Raw genomic sequence first — 20,141 nt, 5'->3', positions numbered from 1 at the left:
ATAGCTCAGTGGTAAAGCATCCGCTTTGCCTGTGGAAGGTCTCAGGTTCAATCCCTGGTATCTGCAGGAAGGGAAATGCTCGTATAAAACTTTGGAGAGCTGTTGACTGTCAGTTTAGGTAATAAGTGCTAAATGGAGTGAGGTGTATTCACTTCTTGGGAAGACTCAGTTTAATGATTTAAATCACAATTTAAATCATCAGTTAGGAAGATTCTGCTTAATCATGATTTTGAGGTAAAATGTGTGATATAACCCAATACATATTCATCACTGCTCAGATGTAGGCTTCATTTTTAGAAGGTAGGTATACTCTATCTCTGCATCGGTCTCACTCAGTCACTCACTGACATGATGTTCCCAGACCAAACCACAAAAGACAAAAGCATGCCGTTCAGTGGGGAAGTGCTTGACTAACAAGCAGAAGGTTGCCAGTTTGAATCCCCCTCTGGTATAGGAAGATGTTGAAAGGTATCATCTCATACTGCACTGGAGGAGGCAGTGGTAAACCCCTCCTGTATTCTACCAAAGAAAACCACAGGGCTCTGTGAGTGCCAGGAATCAAAATCAACTTGATGGCACACTTTATTTTGGCAGGTAGGTTCCAGACCTCACCTGCACTTCCAGAATTTTTTTTTAAAAACCTATTAAAATTCATTAACTTCTCAGAAAATATGGAAAACCCCTTCCATTGGAAAAGCATGGGAAATGATGCCTTCCAACAATCTTTGGCAGTCTTCTCAGGTACTTTTACAGACTGGAAGTCCAGACTTTCACAGAATGATGAAGAAACAAACAAGCTATATTGTTTCAGTCGGCTGGATTTCCGTCTGTGTTGGATTTCCATGAAACCGGTTGAAGGAATTGAAAGGTTTGGTCCTAGATATCTTTGTTCATCGGTCTCATTCAGTCTCCTAGAATTAGTCTTTTTAGGGCTTCTTAGCAGCAACATTATTACATGTTCAACAAAATGCAGCTCTTCTGATTATCAACTACCAAGGAGTGAAAGGAGAGTGCATGGTCATTTCTTGGTACAGGTAATGAGAAAGACCAAGTCCTAAAGATGCTAGAAATCATGGGACGAGCTTCTTTATTAACATGCATAAATGTGCCCAACGCATTTCAGCTATAAGCTTTCTTCAGGGGCATTTCTAAAATATATAAATCCACTTTGTAAAATCTCAAAGGACAACCACATGCATAGTTAAATCATTTTAACAAAACCTTGCATAAAAAATATAATAATGATGTTCTTACATCCAATAAACTTATGAGATTTCTGTTTAAAAATAGGCTTGCTTCTTCACTCCAGTCTCTACATACCCAACTTACATAAAATAACATGAATGCTCCATCCCTGTTGACTTTTAGGAAACAAGTAAAGATACATCTCTTCAGCCAAGCTTTTTAGTTAGTTGTGTGTTTTTAATTTGATCTTTTATGTATTTTAACTGTTGATTATTTGTTTTATGCTGTGAATCACCTAGAGATTTGGGTAGTAGGTGGTATACAATTTTTTTAAATAAAATTATTATTTATTAATAATATATAGCCTTCTGACAAAAAGAACAGCTGTTAACTAATGCCTCTGCAAAGGGCTCATGGGTAATTCTGTTTCAAGGCACAGCTCTAGCTTGTAGCTCTGCTAAGAATTCATGGTTAATTTCCTTCCTTTTAAAAGGATGAGCCACTAAAAGGATGGTATTTAAAATAAAGGGAGAAATTCTAGCCCTTTGTTCAGTCCTTGTGGGGTCAGAGTCTTTAGTTCCAAGATCCACCACATCTCTTTTCTTAATAGGACTTCATCATTGTTTTGATTAATCTTCTCTACTTCCCAGAATAGTATATCTGTTGCTAGATGACGCTTTCCCACAAAATGGTTCAACATCCGAGCACCTGTTGTCCTCTGCTTATTATTATGCAGATGTTCCCCTATCCTGCTCTTGAGGGGTTTGGAGGTTTTGCCTACATATAATTTCTTGCATGGACATTGAACAATATAAGCAACATTTGATGTACTACAAGTAGTGAATGGTTTTAATAAATATTATTTACTTGATTGATTTCCAAAGCTTTTATTTATGACAGTATACACAGTGACCACGTGGATAATGGCTCTGTGGTACAGAAGCCCCCAGCAGAACGTTTGGATAAACAAACTTACTTTCTCTGAATTCACTTCTGAATGCCTTTATGTTATCAATTCGTTTAAAAGGAATAACTGGATTTTCTGGACAACCTAGTATATCCTGTAAAATGAACCAGTATTTTCTGATATTCGTTTGCAAGTTGTTTGTGACATGAGTAAATGTTAGGCTGTAATTCACAGAATTAGTGGATACCTTTCTTCATGTTTTGTAAAAGATCTCTTCATGGAATGGATGCTGCTTTCTTTAAACTTATATCACCTCTCAGGGGTATCCCCTGTCAATGAACTGGTCCCTCAGAGCTCTAGACTCGCCGAAAAATAATTGGTCTGTGGAACAATTGCTTCTTATTCGTAAAAATTGTCCATCAGGTAAATTCTCTCTGAGAGGTCTAGAGTGTGAACTATCAAACCTTAGGTAGGTATTCTTATCTAATGATTTCTTATAAACCAAGGTCATTAATTGTCCCTTCTCATTTCTAATTAATAAATCCAGGAAAATTAATCTCCCTTTTACTGTAAGGAACATCAAATTGTATATTGACCCAATTAAAAAATGATAATACATCCACCTAATCAAGTTTTCACTATACATGTGGTTGTCCTTTGAGATTTTGGGGTTGGTTTTTTTGGCCACTTCATGGTATAGTAAGAATGCTTGCAAAGCCCAAGCCCATCTTACCAGTACTAGTACATTATAAAGCAATTATTTATTCTTTTTTCAGATTAGTTTTCATAATAAAAGTGAGATGATTTGGTGAACCAATTGTCTAACTTGGTATTAATGCAACTGCTTCCTGTTTGTATATATCAACTATGCTCCTTTCCCCTTTTTCTTTCTATAATGTAGAAAACTATTTGGAAATCAGGCTTGATCCCACCTGGAAAGACCGAAGGCAAACAGCATGTTGAGCATTTATTGTTCAAACACATTCTGGACCTATACAGAGAGCTCATGCTGTAGTTCTCCATATTGCAGCACTTGTATGGCAGCCAGGAAAGCAAAGTTGCTTGCCAAGTGACTATTTCAAGTTGCTGCCTTGGGATACTTCGTTTAGAAGCCCCCCCCCCCCCTTTTTAACAGAACGTCTTTTAAGTAGGGAGAACAATCTTGGTTTGCCAAACAGATGGAGAAGAAAGGATGCATCTAATTGAATGTAGGTTTTGCTAACCTCTTAAAGATCAGATTAAGAATGCAGCAGGGATTGTAGGTTTTGGATTTGGGTAGCTTTTGGCTCTGGCTGTCCCCAAATGATCACCCATGGATTGTTGGTTTTCTTTATGTAACACAGAACAAATTTAGTAATAGAAATGAAGAGCTATACTTGAATGAGAATTATTTCACCCAAACCTAATGGTTGTGGCTTGCCCTCTAAGTTGTAAAAACAAGTAGGGTATAATTACCTTAGGAGCTCAAGGAGAAGGAATGTAAACGTTAGGAGTATGTGTGTGTACAGTTTGTAAGACCACTAATTGCAGCGTGCTTCTGTGGTGGTTTGCATTACTGCAGATCTACAATATTGCTAGCTACTTGAAGTCCCCATACTTGATTTAAAAAACAAAACACACCTCTGGGAACTGTCTTACTGTTTTACAGTTTCACAAATCCCTTTCACTGTGCCACAGTAGTCAATTTAGCTGCTCTTTCCTGCTTGCTATAGTGAACAGGACTGCAGACCTAAATCTCTAATACCAGCCTTGATTCACATGTACCCATGGGCAGTGGCATTGCTGCATGCAAGAACTTTCCATCCTATTATTATTATTATTATTTTTTATTATTATTATTATTATTATTATTATTATTATTAAACACACATATTAAACACAGGGAGTTGGTACCATCAGTTCTGCCTGACATGGATCCAGCAATTTACATAGATAGGCAAGCTCCTGTCCCTAAAAGGCTTACAATCTAAAAAAAGAAACATAAGCTAGACACCAGCAACAGCCACTGGAGGGATGCTGTGCTGGGGCTGAAGAGGGCCAGTCATTCACTCACTATAGTCAAGACTGGCTGCTATCACCACAGGCAGGAGTTATATGCTGACCTTTCCCTTGTTTCTGCCCATTGCAGGGGTAGAACAGGCATTATTATTATGAATTTATACTGCTTTCCAACAAAAAAGTGAGTTAAATGGTTTACATAAAATAAGAAATAAGGTGATTCCCTATCCTCAAAGGGCTCACAATTGAAAAAGAAACACAAGATGGACACCAGCCACTGCGAAGACGCTATGCTGGGGTTAGATGAGGACAATTGCTTCTCCTCTGCTAAATATAAGAGAATCATGGGAGGAAAGCTGGTCTTGTGGTAGCAATCATGGATTGTCCCCTTTGCTAAGCAGTGTCCACCCTGGTTTACATTTGAATGGAAGATGTGTGAGCACTATAAGATATTCCCTTTAGGGGATGGAGCTGCTCTGGGAAGAGCAGCTGTATGCTTACATACAGAAGGTTCCAATTTCCCTCCCTGGCATCTCCAAAATAGGGCTGGGAGAGACTTCTGCCTGCAACCTTGGAGAAGCCGCTGCCATGTGTAGACAATACTGAGCTCGATGGGCCAGTGGTCTGACTCGGTATAAGGCAGCTTCCTGTGTCCCACCACTTTATAAGATGCCTCTTTGATCAGTTAGCAGGGTTTAGCATGGCATTAGACTGCCCAAAGCAAAGTTAGTCACCTTTGTTAAACTGTGCTTTTTAAATGTTTGACCTAACTAGTACTAGCTATGTGGAGAGTAAGAGATGCTACTCTTACTCAAGGACACAAATGGAACAGAACATTTTAACAGAGATCCCTTTTAGTTATCACTTTCTATTCCTCTTACATCACACAATGTAATTGTCTAGGTCTCTTTCTCTCTCACACACACGTCTGTCGTTTTAAATCTGTGTAGTTAGTTGTGTTCAGCAGTCTATTCCTTTGGTATCTTCTGTCTTCCTCCAGATACAGACTTGTTCCTTGCGTGCATTTGTTCTTTATGTTCCAAATGTGTAATTTAAGAATCTGTGCTCCTAAAGAGTCTTTTATAACCATAATGTTCAGCCTCCCTTGATTATTGTCTCACGCTCTTTTTCCTGCATGGCTCATTATTCTTTGCTACACTGGTTCTTTTAAATTGGTAGTTGAGTCAAAGGAAAATAAATGCTAACAGCGTAACTATCTAGTTTTAGATCTGAGAGCTTGTGTTTATTGCAGTTTTTGGAAATGAAAGCTCATTTGTTACTTGCTTCACAGTTTGTAAAATGCAACCAAAAAAATTCAGTGCTTAATTAACATGTTTCTTCTTCCATATACAAAACATTTCCACTTGGCAAGAATTTCCGAAACATTTTGAGAATGGATGCCAAAAATAATTCACTGTTTCAATCATGTACATTGACTGGTTCAAACCAAGGTCTTTCAGATATAGAGCAGGGGCAAGCAGAGATAGGAACATATGAACTTGCCTATACTGAGTCAGCGCATTGGTCCATTAAGCCTAGTATTGCCTACTCTGATTAGCAGTGGCTCTGAAAGGCCTTCGGCAAAGGCTTTCTATCACCCACTACTTGATTCTTTTAACTGGAGATGCTAGGGCAGGGCTGCTCTACTTTGGCCCTCCTGCAGATGTTGGCCTACAACTCCCATAATCCCTGGCTATTGGCTAGTGTGGCTGGGGATTATGGGAACTGTAGTCCAAAAACAGCTGGGGCCTAGGTTGAGCAGGCCTTTGCTAAGAACTGAACCCAATACCTTCTAAATGCAAGGCATATGCTACTACTAAGCGATACCCCTTTCCAAACACTCTTGCATGACTCATTGATAATATTTATTTATTTATTTATTAAAACATGTTTATGCCGTCCAAAACCTATGTCTCTGGGTGGTTTACAACAAAATAAAAACAAAATAAAACATTCGTTAAGACAAAAATGCGGGGGGGGGGGACACACATACATTACACCAATTTAAAATTTTAAAAATAATATTTTAAAATAGCATTAAAACCAATTAAAACAACATTAATTAAAAGCCTGGGTGAAGAAATGTGTTTTTAAAGACTTTTTAAAACTGTCAGAGATGGGGAGGCTCTTATTTCACTAGGGAGCGTATTCCAAAGCCTCGGGGCAGCAGCAGAGAAGGCCCATCCCTGAGTGGCTACCAGACGAGCCGGTGGCAGTTGCAGACAGACCTCTCCAGCAGATCTCAGTGGGTGGTGGGGTTCATGCCGAAGAAGACGTTCCCTTAAGTACCCAGGGCACAAAATGTTTAGGGCTTTATAGGTTATAACCAGCACCTTGTATTTTGCCCAGAAACATATCGGCAGCCAGTGTAGCTCCTTCAGTACAGGAGTTATATGGTCTCTCTGAGATGACCCAGAGACCAGCCTGGCTGCTACATTCTGGATCAGCTGTAGTTTCCGGACTACATACAAGGGCAGCCCCACATAGAGCACATTGCAATAATCCAGTCTGGAGGTTACCAGCATATGTACCACTGTTTTGAGGTCCTTCATCTCAAGAAACGAACGCAGCTGGTATATCAGCCGAAGCTGATAGAAGGCACTTCTGGTCACCGCCTCAACCTGGGAGACCAGGGAGAGGCTTGGATCCAGAAGCACCCCTAGACTGCATACCTGTTCCTTCTGGGGAAGTGTGACCCCGTCCAGAACAGGCAAATCAAAATCATCTCTCAAGTTCCAACCCCGCACAATGAGTACCTCCGTCTTAGCCGGATTCAGTCTCAGTTTGTTATCCCTCATCCAGCGCATCACCGACTCCAGGCAGGCATTTAGGGAGGTTATGCCCTCTCCCGATGATGCTGACATGGAGAAATAGATTTGGGTGTCATCAGCATTCTGATAACACCCTGCACCAAATCTCCTGATGATCTCTCCCAGTGGTTTCATGTAGATATTAAACAACATTGGAGACAATATGGAGCCCTGGGGAACACCATACAAAAGTTCAGATGTTGAAGAATAGCAGTCTCCAAAGGACACCATCTGGAACCTACTCAAGAGGTAGGAGTGGAACCACTGCAGAGCAGTGCCTCCAACTCCCAGCCCCCCAAGACGTTCCAGAAGGATACTATGGTCGATAGTATCGAAAGCCGCTGAGAGGTCCAAAAGGACCAACAGAGTCACATTTCCTCTGTCAATTGCCAATTGGAGATCATCCATCAGGCCGACCAAGGTAGTCTCCACCCCATAGCCAGCCCGAAAGCCAGTTTGAAATGGGTCAAGATAATCAGTTTCATCCAAGACTGTCTGGAGCTGGGAGGCCACCACCCTCTCAATTACATTGCCCAGCCACGGAAGGTTGGAGACAGGCCTGTAGTTGTTCAAGTCCAAGGGATCCAGGGTAGGCTTCTTCAGAAGCGGTCTAATAATTGCCTCCTTAAGACAAGGAGGCATCCTACCTTCCCTCAGAGACGCATTTATAATCTCTACCAGGCCCTCTACAACAACCCCCCTGCCAGATAATATAAGCCATGTCAGACAAGGATCAAGAGAACAGGTGGTAGGCCGCACCATTCCAATCAGCTTGTCCACATCCTCAGGAGTCACAAACTGGAACTGATCCAACCTAATCACACAAGAGGAGTCGCTGGACATCTCCACATCAGACTCTGAGGTAATTGTGGAGACGGAGTCTAAGTCGGCCCGAATACAAGAGATTTTCCCCACAAAGAATTCATTAAACACATCACAACGGGTAATCGATGGCTCCAGATTCTGATTCAAGGGAGAAGGGGCACTCACTAGCCCTTTCACAACCCTGGACAACTCCACCGGACGTGAACTTGCAGATGCAATACAGGCAGAAAAGAATCGCTTCTTTGCCGCACATATGGCCTGAGCATAGGTCTTCAAATGAGCTCTGTGTTGCAGTCTGTTGGATTCAAGCCTAGTCTTTCTTCACTTGCGCTCCAGTCGTCTACCTCGCTGCTTAAGCCCCTGTAGTTCTTCCATATACCAAGGGGCCAATTTTGAAGCCGGTTGGAGAGGACGCTTAGGAGCAATCATGTCTACTGCCCCAGTGAGTTTGCTGTTCCAATTCTCCACCAGGGCATCAACAGGATCACCAGCCGAGCCAACACTAAATCCCTCCAAGGCTTCTTGAAATCCTATTGGATCCAATAACCTTCTTGGGCGGATCATCCTAATAGGTCCCTCGCCCCTGCAAAGGTGGGAAGTGATTGTGAGTCCAACCTTAACCAGATGGTTGTCCGTCCATGACAATGGGGAAATCACAGGATTCCCCACCCACGGAACACCACCATGATCAGAGTGAAAGACCAAATCAAGCATGTGACCAGCAATGTGCGTCGGCCCCAAGACCACTTGGGATAGGCCCATAGTCGTCATGGCTGCTTTGAACTCCTGAGCTGCCCGGACAAATCAGTCCCAAAGTGAACATTGAAGTCCCCCAGCACCACAAGCCTGGGGGACTCCAACACCAAGTCCGAGACCAAGTCCGTCAGCTCAGTTAGGAACTCAGTGGGGCGATCGGTACACCAACAGAAGTCCCAGTCTATCCCTGGTCCCCAGACTTAAGTACACACTTTCTATATGGTCCGACACTCTAACAGGGATCCTGGTAAGGGAAAGGTTATTCTTATAGACCACAGCCACTCCACCTCCCCGCCCACGGTCCCTCACCCGCTCCTCAACAGAGTAGCCTGGAGGAAGAAGCCGGGACCACACTGGGCCCCCAGCCTCCCCCAGCCAGGTCTCTGTAATACATACCAGGTCGGCACCTTCATCCAGAATCAAATCATAGATGGTTTCTGATTTGTTCTGGACTGACCTGGCATTACAGAGGAGCAAGGTGAGGTTCCAAGGATGATCGGCACTGCTCCCCAAGGTCAAAGACCTGGCAGGACAGCCGGAAGGGGAAACAGCTATTAGATTTCCAAGTCCCCTTCCCCTGTAACGGCCCACTGACCTGCCAGCGTTACTTCTTCTGTTCCCCACCACGACCGGAATGGCCGCCCCACAGTCAGTGGACATGCCCCCATCTCCTCATCTCCAGTTAAGCCCAGACACATTCTAAGATTGTCTCACCCAGGACAAATTAAAACAGAAGTTCCACTATTAAATGCCCCCCCATATACAAATACCTAGGCCAAGAGACCTGGCCCTTGCCCTCGCTGTCCCCCGAAGTGGCTCCCCCAAAGGGGCAACCCCCTTTGGTGTCGCCCCTTTGGTGGTGACCCCACTGGTGGCAGGCCTGCCGCCACTGGCAGAAGCCTATATAGCCCTGAGCAGGCAGCTCTAGGCAGCTGGAATGCAGGAAACTGCCAAGTCACCCTCCTCCCCGGCCCCAATCCTGCAAGGACTCACCTCAGCACAGCAGCTAGTCCTGGGGGGCAGATAACAGACAGGGGGATAATAAGCGTGTAAATATTCAAAGTTCAGGATTTCCCAAGTGTGGGACACAAGCCTGTTATGGATGTTGAAAGGGACAGGGATAGGGCTATGAGTCAACAATTAGGGGCCCTCAGGCTGAAGATAAAGTATCCCAAGGGTGCTGTAGAAGCTATGGAAGGAAATCTATGCGACTGCATATGGAGGAAATTAATAGGTTTAAAATGTGGTATAGAGCAGTGGTCCCTCTAATTTTTTTCATCTCTGTACAGAATGAGTTTTGTTCTGGGCAGCACTATCAGGCACTGTGTATGCACATGCATTCAGAGTGGGGCCTTCCTAATTCAACCTGAGCGGGACCTAAAGTTAACTGAACAGTCATCAGAAAACTTGTGAGTGTGCACTTGTGCGCACGTATTAGAGGGAACAGTGGTATAGAGGATGCCTGAGCTGGACTGACATACCCACTGAGGCTTTGAGAAAGGGGTTCGGTGGAAAACCTAGTATGTTCAGAGTTAGGGATGTGCTTAGGGAAGCGCTGAATGGGCTTGGGCGTCCACATTCAAACCGGTTCGGTCCAAACCAGTTCGGTCCACATTCAAACCAGTTCGGTCCACATTCACATCAAACCAGTTCGGTCCACATCCAAACCGGTTCGGTCCACATTCAAACCGGTTCCTTTTAAAAGGCAGGTAAGGAAAAGGGTTTTCGGGGTGTGGCACCTGCTTTCCAAAAAGTTGCATGGGGCTTCAGTGCTGCTCCCAGTGTGGTTTTTTTTAAAGGAACCGACCCCCACCCTGCCCACGGCTGCCCAAGCCAGTTCTGGCACAGCCCTTTTCAGATTTTCATAAAGTTTGAGAAACACTGTTTTAAGCCAGATTCAGTTGTGTGACAGCAACGCCACAGCCTTTCCACACAATAAACTACATTATTTAGCAGCCATTTCAACAATCCAATTGTTGTCAGAGGAAGGAACATAAGGAAGTTCATGGCACCAGGGCGAGCCAGGCTTTGTAGATGAAGTGACAGACATGCATATCAGCAAATGGTACTCTGGATCAGCTGTAAATCTTGTCTCTTCCCCCCTGTATTAGGCAGTCTTGAGTCTACCTTTATTTAGATAGCTAAGATTGCAGGAATGTTTCTGCATGTATCCATTAATTTGTCCTGTACTGGTTTGTTTGGTTTTTAAGAAAAACTTCAAAATTGCTCTGGGAAGAGGGCAGAGTTCAGGGGTGGTGGTGGTGATGTTGGATCAGCATTGAAAGCTCATCCTATGTACATCTTACCTCTGCAGTTTCTTCTCCAAGGTTACAGGAAGGAATATCTTTCAGCTCTATATGGAGATGCCAGGGAGAGAACCTGGAAGCATGCAGATGCTCTTCCCAGATTGACCCCATCCCCTAAGGGCAGGCCTGCTCAACCTATTCCCCCCCAGCTGTTTTTTGACTACAATTCCCATAATCCCCAGGTGCATTGGCCAATGGCCAGGGATTGTGGGAGTTAAAAGCCAACATCTGCAGGAGGGCCGAAGTTGAGCAGTCCTGCCTAAGGGGAATATCCTTACAGTACTCACATGTAATCTCCTGTTCAAATGCAAACTAGGGCAAATACTGTTTAGCAAAGGGGACAATTCATGCTTGCTACTTAAGTGGCGCAGCAGGAAAATGCTTGACTAACAAGCAGAAGGTTGCCAGTTCAAATCCCTGCTGGTACTATATCGGGCAGCAGTAATACAGGAAGATGCTGAAAGACATCATCTCATACTGCACGGGAGGAGGCAATGGTAAACCCCGCCTGTATTCTACCAAAGACCACCATAGGGCTCTGTGGGCGCCAGGAATTGAAACTGACTTGACGGCATACTTCTACCTTTTTACCACAAGATTAGCTCTTATGCTTTAGTTCTTTAACTAGGGCTCAGGAACCAACAAATATCCTATTCAGGTGGCCCTCATTATTCACAGGACTTCCATTCTCACCTATAAAAACCCTTTCAGGGTTTTTAATTAGTTTTAATTGTTTTAATGCTAACCTGGTTTTCAGGGTTTTTAATTGTTCTGATAGTTTAATTGTTTTTTAAGATGTTTTAATTGTTAATTGGCGTTCATATTTATATTTCTGTTTTAATTGTCATTGGTTTTAATGGTTTCTGTTTTAATTGTAAACCGCCCTGAGCCATTTTGGAAGGGCGGTATAAAAATCAATCAATCAATCAATCAATCAAATAAATAAATAATATAGGCACAAATATAGAAAACGTGAATGATGAAACCTTGAGTCAATTAGGTTCAGTCAGTTGACTGAATTATGAGTCAATTAGGGGGTTAGGTTCCCAAGCAAAAAAGTATGGGGAGCAGAAATAAGAGAAGAAAAGGACAGTACTTTATTCTTCAGCTCTCCAGCGATGCCCCCCAAACCCTGAAAATGGTTGAACATTCACCACTATATATGGCTCTCTGCTGGAAAATGGCAGCCGGAAATGACATTGGAAGTCATTTCTGGGTCATTGCTGACCACTCAAAACCGTGATAAACAAATTTCACCTATTTTTCTACCCATGGATAATGAAACTGGGTCTTTAAGACTCAGTCACGTATACACAAAACCATGGATACGGAATCCGCAGATAATGAGGAGTCTTTAAGAGTACCTAAGCAAGATTCACAAAAATGCACATCCTTGGCTGCCGTGGCCCTGCAAGATGCATTAAACTTCAGACTTGGGCAGGAGCTCACTAACTCTGAATGCCCAAAGAATGTGATCAAACAGGTTGCCATTATAAGCCAAACCTCCAAGTGTAGATTAGGTTGGTGTTCGGAGCAGCATATAATCCAAAAATCATCGATGGTTTATGGCATGTTGTGTTGGCTTCATGGAGGGATGGAAGCCTTGCTTTTGCATAGACTGCATGGACACGGATGGTTGTAAGTTAATCATATGCTGTTGCTATGGTGGTGGTAATACTGGAGAATGGAACATAAGTAGGAGGCTGAAAAATCTGGACAGCAATTACTTGTTCTTGGGTTGAATTTTGGAACATGAGTGATGTAAACAACATATTATGTTTTGTCAAGCATCAGGTTATATAACATATCTGTAAAGATTCAGGAGCTTCAAACAGAAATGTACATTGAACACCTGGAGGTATCTGTATATGGTACCAGCTTCTAGAATTAGATCAAACAGACTCATCGAAAATATCTGTAAAATGACAGCATTTTGTGTATTAGAATTTTTGTGTGCTTATACTATTGTTACTATTGTTGCTTGCTGTTGTTATATAGTGATTATTCAATATATGAAGCTGGTTGTTGACCATAATGAAGATTAGATTAGATTATTTAGTGCTTTGTTGCAATAGTCAAGTCCAGAAAATGCAGGCAGAACCGCTATATTTATGCTGGGATTTTTCTGGATTTTTATACTGTTAGCTCTTTTGCCAAACTGCTTTTAAAAATTTTCTCTTCTTTCCCCTTCCCCTCCACTTGCTGAAGTGGCATAAAGGGGGCTAAAATGTGCATGCATATTGGAAACAATATCCCCTTTGCCAATATAAAATACCAATAATTGTTTTCTCTGGGGGCATGTTTGTTAAAAAGTAATTTAGAATGTGGTGGGAGTGCTGCCAAAAAAGAAACTTTAAAAAAAACAAAACACAACATCCAATATGTAGTTGTGGGTTTCTGATGACATTTTGATGATGTTTATAGGATATGGTGAATAGCAACAGCAGCATTTTGGACTTACATAGGACCTGGAGTGTTGGGGGAGGTCAGCACTGAAAACTCATCCTATGTACATCTTACCTCTACAGTTTCTTCTCCCAGGTTGCAGGCAGGAGTATCTCTCAGCCCTGTCTGGAAATGCCAAGGAGGGAACTTGGAACCTTCTGTATGCAAGCATCCCCTAAGGGGAATATCTTACAGTGTTCAAATGCAGTCCCCCTTCAAATGTAAACCACGGCAGACCCTGCTTAGTAAAGGGGACAATTCATGCTTGCGACCACAAGACTAGCTCTTACACCTTAGTTCTGTAACTAAGGCTCTTTCCTCCTGTAACTAGTACTGCCATCCTGTACTACAGATAGATGTGACTGTAGTGTCAATTCAATGGACATTTGTTGCAATAATATTTGGACTTCAGGGACTGCCATGCCACATTATTCCCCAGAAAAGCAATATTCTTTTTTCCTGTTGCTTTGGTGAATAAAGTTTTGCCGCTTGAGCTGTCAAGTGCTGATGCAGATAAATGATGCTCTGAAACTTCCTGGATCACATTCAGGTCTTTGCCCTGCAAAGTGGGAGAGTCTTCCCTGCATTGATTCTCATGCTTCTCAGACCATGTTGCTTACCTTTTGAACCTTGTCTTATCGAATCTGGTTAATCCCTTGCTCATCATGACCCCGCCATCTTCCCGTTACAGCTTGTCAATTGGTGTGGGGTCCAATGAGTAACTCTGTATTTGCTTCGGAGCTTAATCAGATGGAATTGGTTGCAAAGATTTGGCCTTTACTTACAGCTGAAGTAAAGTTAATACTTTCCTTTTCAAAACATGTATAGATATTAATATGTGTGCAAAGGTCTGTCTAGTTTTAGCATAGGCACCTCCCATGCAGTGCTCCCTCTAACAGGGATTCCCAGATGTTGCTGGCTAGGCTACAACTCCCAGAATCCCAGCTGCAATGGCGTTTGCTTGGGGGTTATGGGAGTTGTGGTCAACCAACATCTGGGAATCCCTGTTAGAAGGAACACTGTTCCCATGCTCCTCTGGAAATATTTGAAATGAGAAAACAAGATGGAGTGCCACCACTTCCTAATAATAGATAACTGACTTGGGGACTAATCATTTCACCTATGCAAAGATTCAGCTCTGGAGTCTTAAAGCCGAACCATTTGTACCTCATCCCACCTCCATGTAGAGCAGTCGTGCTTGTAGCAGGGATATGGAGTCACAGAAAGCCCCAGTGATGTCTTGGAAGGCATGTGTACGAAGAATGCTGGGCAATGTAGTTTCTATGGGGAAAGCACTGGGGGTAGGACTACATTTCCCAGTGCTCTCTGCCTTGTCGCACACTTTCCAAGAGATCACTGCTGTGCTTCTTGTGACTCTGCATCACATTAATGGTCCTCCCCAGCCAGTGCTGCACACAGGACTGCTGTGCACGGAGGTAAATACTGCAAGCAGCTTCGAAGCCAAATCTTTGCACAGCTAGCAATTATGCCATGTACCCATCCCACATGGTTTCTAAATTTCAGATGTTACTGGATTGGTGTGGGACACAAAGGCACAGAAGCAGTAACCACGCCCCTCAGGTAACAAAAGAAACAGCCCTCAGCCTAATTTTACTGTGCATGCGTGGACATAAGTGAACAGCTTTAATTACTTTTGTGTGAGTTACTTAAGGGAATGTGCCTAACTCCACACAGTGTGTGTGTGTGTGTGTGTGTGTGTGTGTTTTTAATCACACCCACACCACACCACCACTGGAATTTCATAGCCATTGAAGTCATGTGGGGTATCCCAGAATTGGCTTTGTTTTCTAGAGTGCAAGTAGTCCCATTCTTTGTGGTTGACAGTAACAGCCTGGCAAGAGATCTGTTCCTATCATGTTTGCTCAAGCTATTCAGAAACAGAAATAGAGTGAAATAGAACAGAAATAGAAGCAGAACTGCAACTCATCTTCCATTGCAAGCAGCATAAGGAGTTCAACAGCATGAAGAACATGGCACATTTGTTAAATCAACGTATTTTGTTTGTGAAAGTGTGAGGGCCAGTTCAGGTGATACCTTACCGGCCCATACGATTAGAAACAAGGAGTGCCAAGAGCATGCCCATCAGGATGGGACGTCTTCCACAGATTTCCCAAAGGCCTCCTGGCATGTCCCTTTATTGTGTGAGTAATCGAACGGCTGTAGAGCTTTTACCAAATGGCTGTGTGCCATTTGGATGAACAGCCCACCCCATGTGTTAAAGGGGTATGTCGAGAGGATGTCAGGACATCTGCAGAAGATGTCCTGATGGGTGCCCTCCTGTTGTGTTGCTTTTTTAATCATGTGGGCAAGTAAGGTAGCATCTGAACTGGCCTTTTAACTACAAAGATTACCCTCTGGGGTGAATTGCTGTGGTGCTTTCATTGCAGAAGTTACTCTGAAGGTCCATGTGAGCGACGCCAGCACGCACCAGCCCGTCACCGAAGCCTTTATTGAGATTTTTACCAACCAGATTCCCATTGCCTCTGGAACCTCAGGAGCAGATGGCACTGCCTTTATCAAGTTTCAGTACAAGCTGGGCAGTCAGCTGATCGTTACTGCGACTAAACATGCTTATGTGCCAAACTCTGCGCCATGGAAACCTATCAGATTGCCTGGTAAGAGATCTTTATTTTTGTTCTGAGGTAAGAATTTTCTTCTAAGGGCTGGGGGTCTGGGGGAGCAGTACAAAACAGTATGTGTTGGGGGCTTCCCTCTCCCTTTAATTTAATGCTTGTAGTTGTGGCCTGGCCGTTTTAACGAGCAGAACAAACTTCCCAGTATGACTAGTGTCTCACCTTCATTCCCCATAGCCACCTAATGGCGCAGCGGGGAAATGACTTGACTGGCAAGCCAGAGGTTGCCAGTTCGAATCCCCGCTGGTATGTTTCCCAGACTATGGGAAACACCTATATCAGGCAGCAGTGATATGGGAAGATGCTGAAAGGCATCATCTCATACTGTACAGGAGATGGCAATGGTAAATCCCTCCTGTATTCTACCAAAGACAACCACAGGGCTTTGAGGTCGCTAGGAGTCGACACTGACTCGACAGCACAGTTTATTTTACCTCATTCCCCATGGGTCAGGGCTTAGTTTAAGCTTGTGTTCACCAGGGCCTTCCCTGAACACCAGTGTTTTATCTTAGAACATGTAAAGTGATTATCAAGGGAGTGCCTCTAAACATGCAGAGAGGGGCAGCCCCATAGAAGTTATTAACTATAACAGAGCCCCCCAAACAAGAGGGAGACTTTCAGTTCAAAGGCAGGATTTTTAGACCAACTGATGTCCTGGCACATCTCATTTGAAAGCACTCTTCTGTTCGGAAGAATTCTAAAATTAAAGACATTGGCCAACATCCTGATTAACAGTGCATGATTCCAATAAAATCCTGATTAACAGTGATTAACATCCTGATTAACAGTGCATGCGTGATTCCAATGAAATCATGTGTGCAATACTAGCCGCTCACTTGTGAATCACAGCCACTCTTGTACAAGAGCACACTGATTTTTGCCTCTCTGCCCTTGCTCCAGAAGTGCTTTGACAGCAGAAACATGTCCCTTGCACATCCCTCAGGGATGTGTTTCCGTAGGTCAAAGAGCACTTCTGGAGCAAGGGGAGAACAGTCAAAATCACCACACTCTTGTACAATATCGTGCATGCATGCTTTTGTCAGAAACACATGTGCACCATTAGTCAGGACACACACTCACTCACTATGTATTTGTTAAACTTCTTGATATTTCACTTTGCAAACTCACTCCACTTGAGCACCTCAAAGGCCATCATTAATTGAACCATATCAGTCTTAACAAAGAAAAGAAACTGACCTTCCTTTCTTCATCAGCTCATTTTTAAAAATTGACTGCATTGTCACTGCTAGAGCCACAATATGTGCTATTTCATGTCCCCGCCTTTCATTTCCACACCCCTCCTATTTTATTTCCACACCCCTCCATTCCTATCATTCTTGACATAGCATGTTTCTATGCCATCTTTAAGAAATACAATTTTCCACATTTATTTTGGCCTTAATCTCACACCTTCCCCCCGCCCCCTCAGGACAGATGCTTCTTCTTTATCCTCATCAACTAGTCATTTGCTATGCCTCTATTACTATACATGTAACTCCACAAGATTAAATGGCCGGGGTTGGGGGGTGGGCTGTGTGACAATGTTCCAATATGAAATTTAGATAAGTATGAAATAAGGAGAAAAGAGAGGACTGAAGAGACAGAAGGGTAGAGTGTGAATGTAATCCCTCACTTTTGAGAGGTAAAAAAGTCCTGTAGAATTACAGCCAATGCATTCTGCGGATTTCTGTGATGTACAGAGCAACAAGAACAGTCTCTTGATTTTCTATAACTTTTCTAAAGGAAGAAAAACGTTTATTACCCCATTTTGTAGGAAAGAAACCTGTCTGCAGCTGAAATGGAATGATCTGGCATGCTTGAAAACAGAAACTATGTCCTAAATCCAGAGAAAGTTGGTGATGCCTAAATCCCATTGAACTTAATGGGATTTAAGTTAGTCACAACTAACTTATGTCACAGGTTTCCATGGTACTTAGATAGTGATCTTTTTATCTGGATCAGGCCCATGTGTTCCCTGCTATGTAGCTGGAGCCTCAAGTGGGGCCACAGAGCTTGTATGGTGCACAGTCGTCTCTGATACATGTCGGTGAGGTGAATCGTCTTCATAGCCCTGTTACAAGTCCCTGGTGGCCATATTCAGCCACTGTGGTTCCATTTGAGAAATTCTGAACAAGACAATATTGGCTTTTCTACTTCTCATGAAATTGGAGGTGGGGCGTAAAGTGCCTTTAGTGCATGGAAAGACACTTTATTTCTTTTTGTTTTAGCCCATATTTCTTTTATATAGAAGCCCTTACATTGCATATTTTGCTTTTAATATTGATTTTTGAGACAAGAGCCAAATTTGCAGAGGTTTTGACAGCACATTGAAATCTGAACTAAGGATTTGTTGCATATCCAAGTATTTTCAAGAGAGAAGGCACTTGAAATGAGTGCGTGTTTTTGAAAGCAACGCTTGTCTGAGCATTTTCTGTTGAGTTCATTAGGCAGTTTGCCACTACTTTCAGTGAGAAGGGACTATTATTTTGTCCCCTTATTTGCATTTAGTTCCTCTGCTAAATGGCCAAAAGGCAACTGAGGTGGAAAGGGAAAGAAGCAAGTGAACAGGCATGTTGCAAATCCATGCTACTTTAAGATTAATAATAGATTTAAGGCAAACCACAAGTTTTAAAATGTGTTAACCATGCCAGTGTGCAAATATTCTTACTTTTAGTTCTTTCAGCTGGCTTTCTTTGGTTCAGATACTGTCATCTGGGTGCATACTTTAAATGGAGGTTAAACAAGACATTCTTCAGCTCAACCAAGATAGACCCTAATGCTAAAAACTTTTGGAGCCCTGAAAACATCTGAATATGTGTGCTAATGAGCTTGAGGAGGAGTTCTGACAGAAAGTCTAACTTCCTTGATGACACAGAGAAAAAGGGGGACTTTTGAGTCAAAGAATAACTTTGTTTAGCTGGGTTGTGTCCTCAGATTAGTGACCCCAGACTATCCAAAAAAAGAATTTCTCACTGGGGCCTTAGTACTATAATTGCCCCTTGTTCCCTTAAGACACAGTAAGCTTTGGGTACAGAAAAGTCCCAAATACATATATAAAATAACCTTTTATAGCACATAGGATAGGTTCACATGTTGTGATGAAAAATAAATTTCCTCCAACTGCCAGTTCCCAGCGAATGCATGTTTTTGGCATGAGCTGCAAGTTCTACTTCTGATGTGTCATCCAAACCCACCAGTGTTGGTTTTCCCAACCTGTCCAGGAACTAGACATCTGTAACCAACTTCAAATCTTGATTGCAAATGCTGGATTCCTGGAGAGAAGTGCAGCTGGGGAACCCAGTATTGGTGGTTTCAGACAACTTGCTGAGAGTGTGCATTCACCGGGAACCAACGGTTGGCAGAACTTTACTTGCCACCATAACATGTGAACCCACCCTCAGAAGATGAAATTGTTAAGTTAGGACCATCTCTGTACCACCAGTCACATGGCAGCCTCTGCATATGCTGAAGTCAACCCACTGCTAGCAAATGGGAAGATTGCCTTTTAGCACTCCACTAAAAGTAGCCATTGTCAGAAGTTCTCAGTGGTGTTCAAAATGTTACATCACTCAGGGTATGAAAAAGAACACTGCTGTTAGTTGTCACAAGAATCAACCCTTGGTCTTTAAAAACATATAAAAATGCAGAGCAGTAGCGGCCAAAGAGGGCAGCACCAGGAGGGTGACAAGAGGCACCTTTTAAAGGATTAATAAGCAGTTGCTTACCAGCATTACACCGACAGGACACGCTTAAGGAGTATATAATGCCAGCCGACCGGGAGGAAAGGCCCCACTTGCGATTAGCCTGCACACGTGGCTGGTCGCTTCTTTTCCTCCCTGCCGGCCAACCTCTCCATGGACGTGGTCACTATGAGCAACCGAAAGCACTCCCTCCCCCTACGGCCGATCCAGCCCCCACTCGTTCCCGGTCGGCTGATCCCCAGCCTTTCAGGAGGAAAGGAAAGCTCTCACTCATTCCCTGTTGGCCAATTGGCCTCTCCTCACGGTGCAGCCGAAAAGCTCGCTCGTGGTTGGAGGAGCAAACAGAGCACTTCCTCCCCTTGCCTGGAGAAAGATGGAGGCTGCCAGGCAAGTTCCTCCCCACCCCCTCTCCTGATCAGCCAGTCCCTGGCCACATGGAGGAGCCAAGATGGCCACAGTGCCTGCTTCCCAGGTCAGAGGCACAACCCCGCCCACTGCATGGGGCCAGGGAGCGGCATTTCGGCAGCACCTGCAAGCTGCCGCACTCTGCCCAC

At 43.4% G+C, this 20,141-nt stretch overlaps 1 protein-coding gene across 5 annotated transcripts in view; it reads left to right on the top strand.

Moving 5' to 3' along the window:
- The window catches only part of FAM171A1 (family with sequence similarity 171 member A1), a 115,302-nt gene that overhangs the window by 45,803 nt on the left and 49,358 nt on the right, over positions 1 to 20,141 (top strand). For 4 of the 5 annotated variants that reach the window (XM_053262574.1, XM_053262575.1, XM_053262573.1 and 1 more), the window contains exon 2: positions 15,641 to 15,868. The exons of the other annotated variant lie outside the window; for it this stretch is intronic. In XM_053262574.1, coding sequence (XP_053118549.1) covers positions 15,641 to 15,868 — 228 coding nt within the window. The remainder of the gene's footprint in view (positions 1 to 15,640; positions 15,869 to 20,141) is intronic. 5 annotated transcript variants of the gene reach the window in all.

The sequence above is a fragment of the Hemicordylus capensis genome, chromosome 6 (assembly GCF_027244095.1).
Source record: "Hemicordylus capensis ecotype Gifberg chromosome 6, rHemCap1.1.pri, whole genome shotgun sequence".
In the NCBI taxonomy this organism is placed as follows: domain Eukaryota; kingdom Metazoa; phylum Chordata; class Lepidosauria; order Squamata; family Cordylidae; genus Hemicordylus; species Hemicordylus capensis.
Note: the sequence above shows the minus strand (reverse complement) of the source record. Positions and strands in the feature narration are given on the sequence as shown.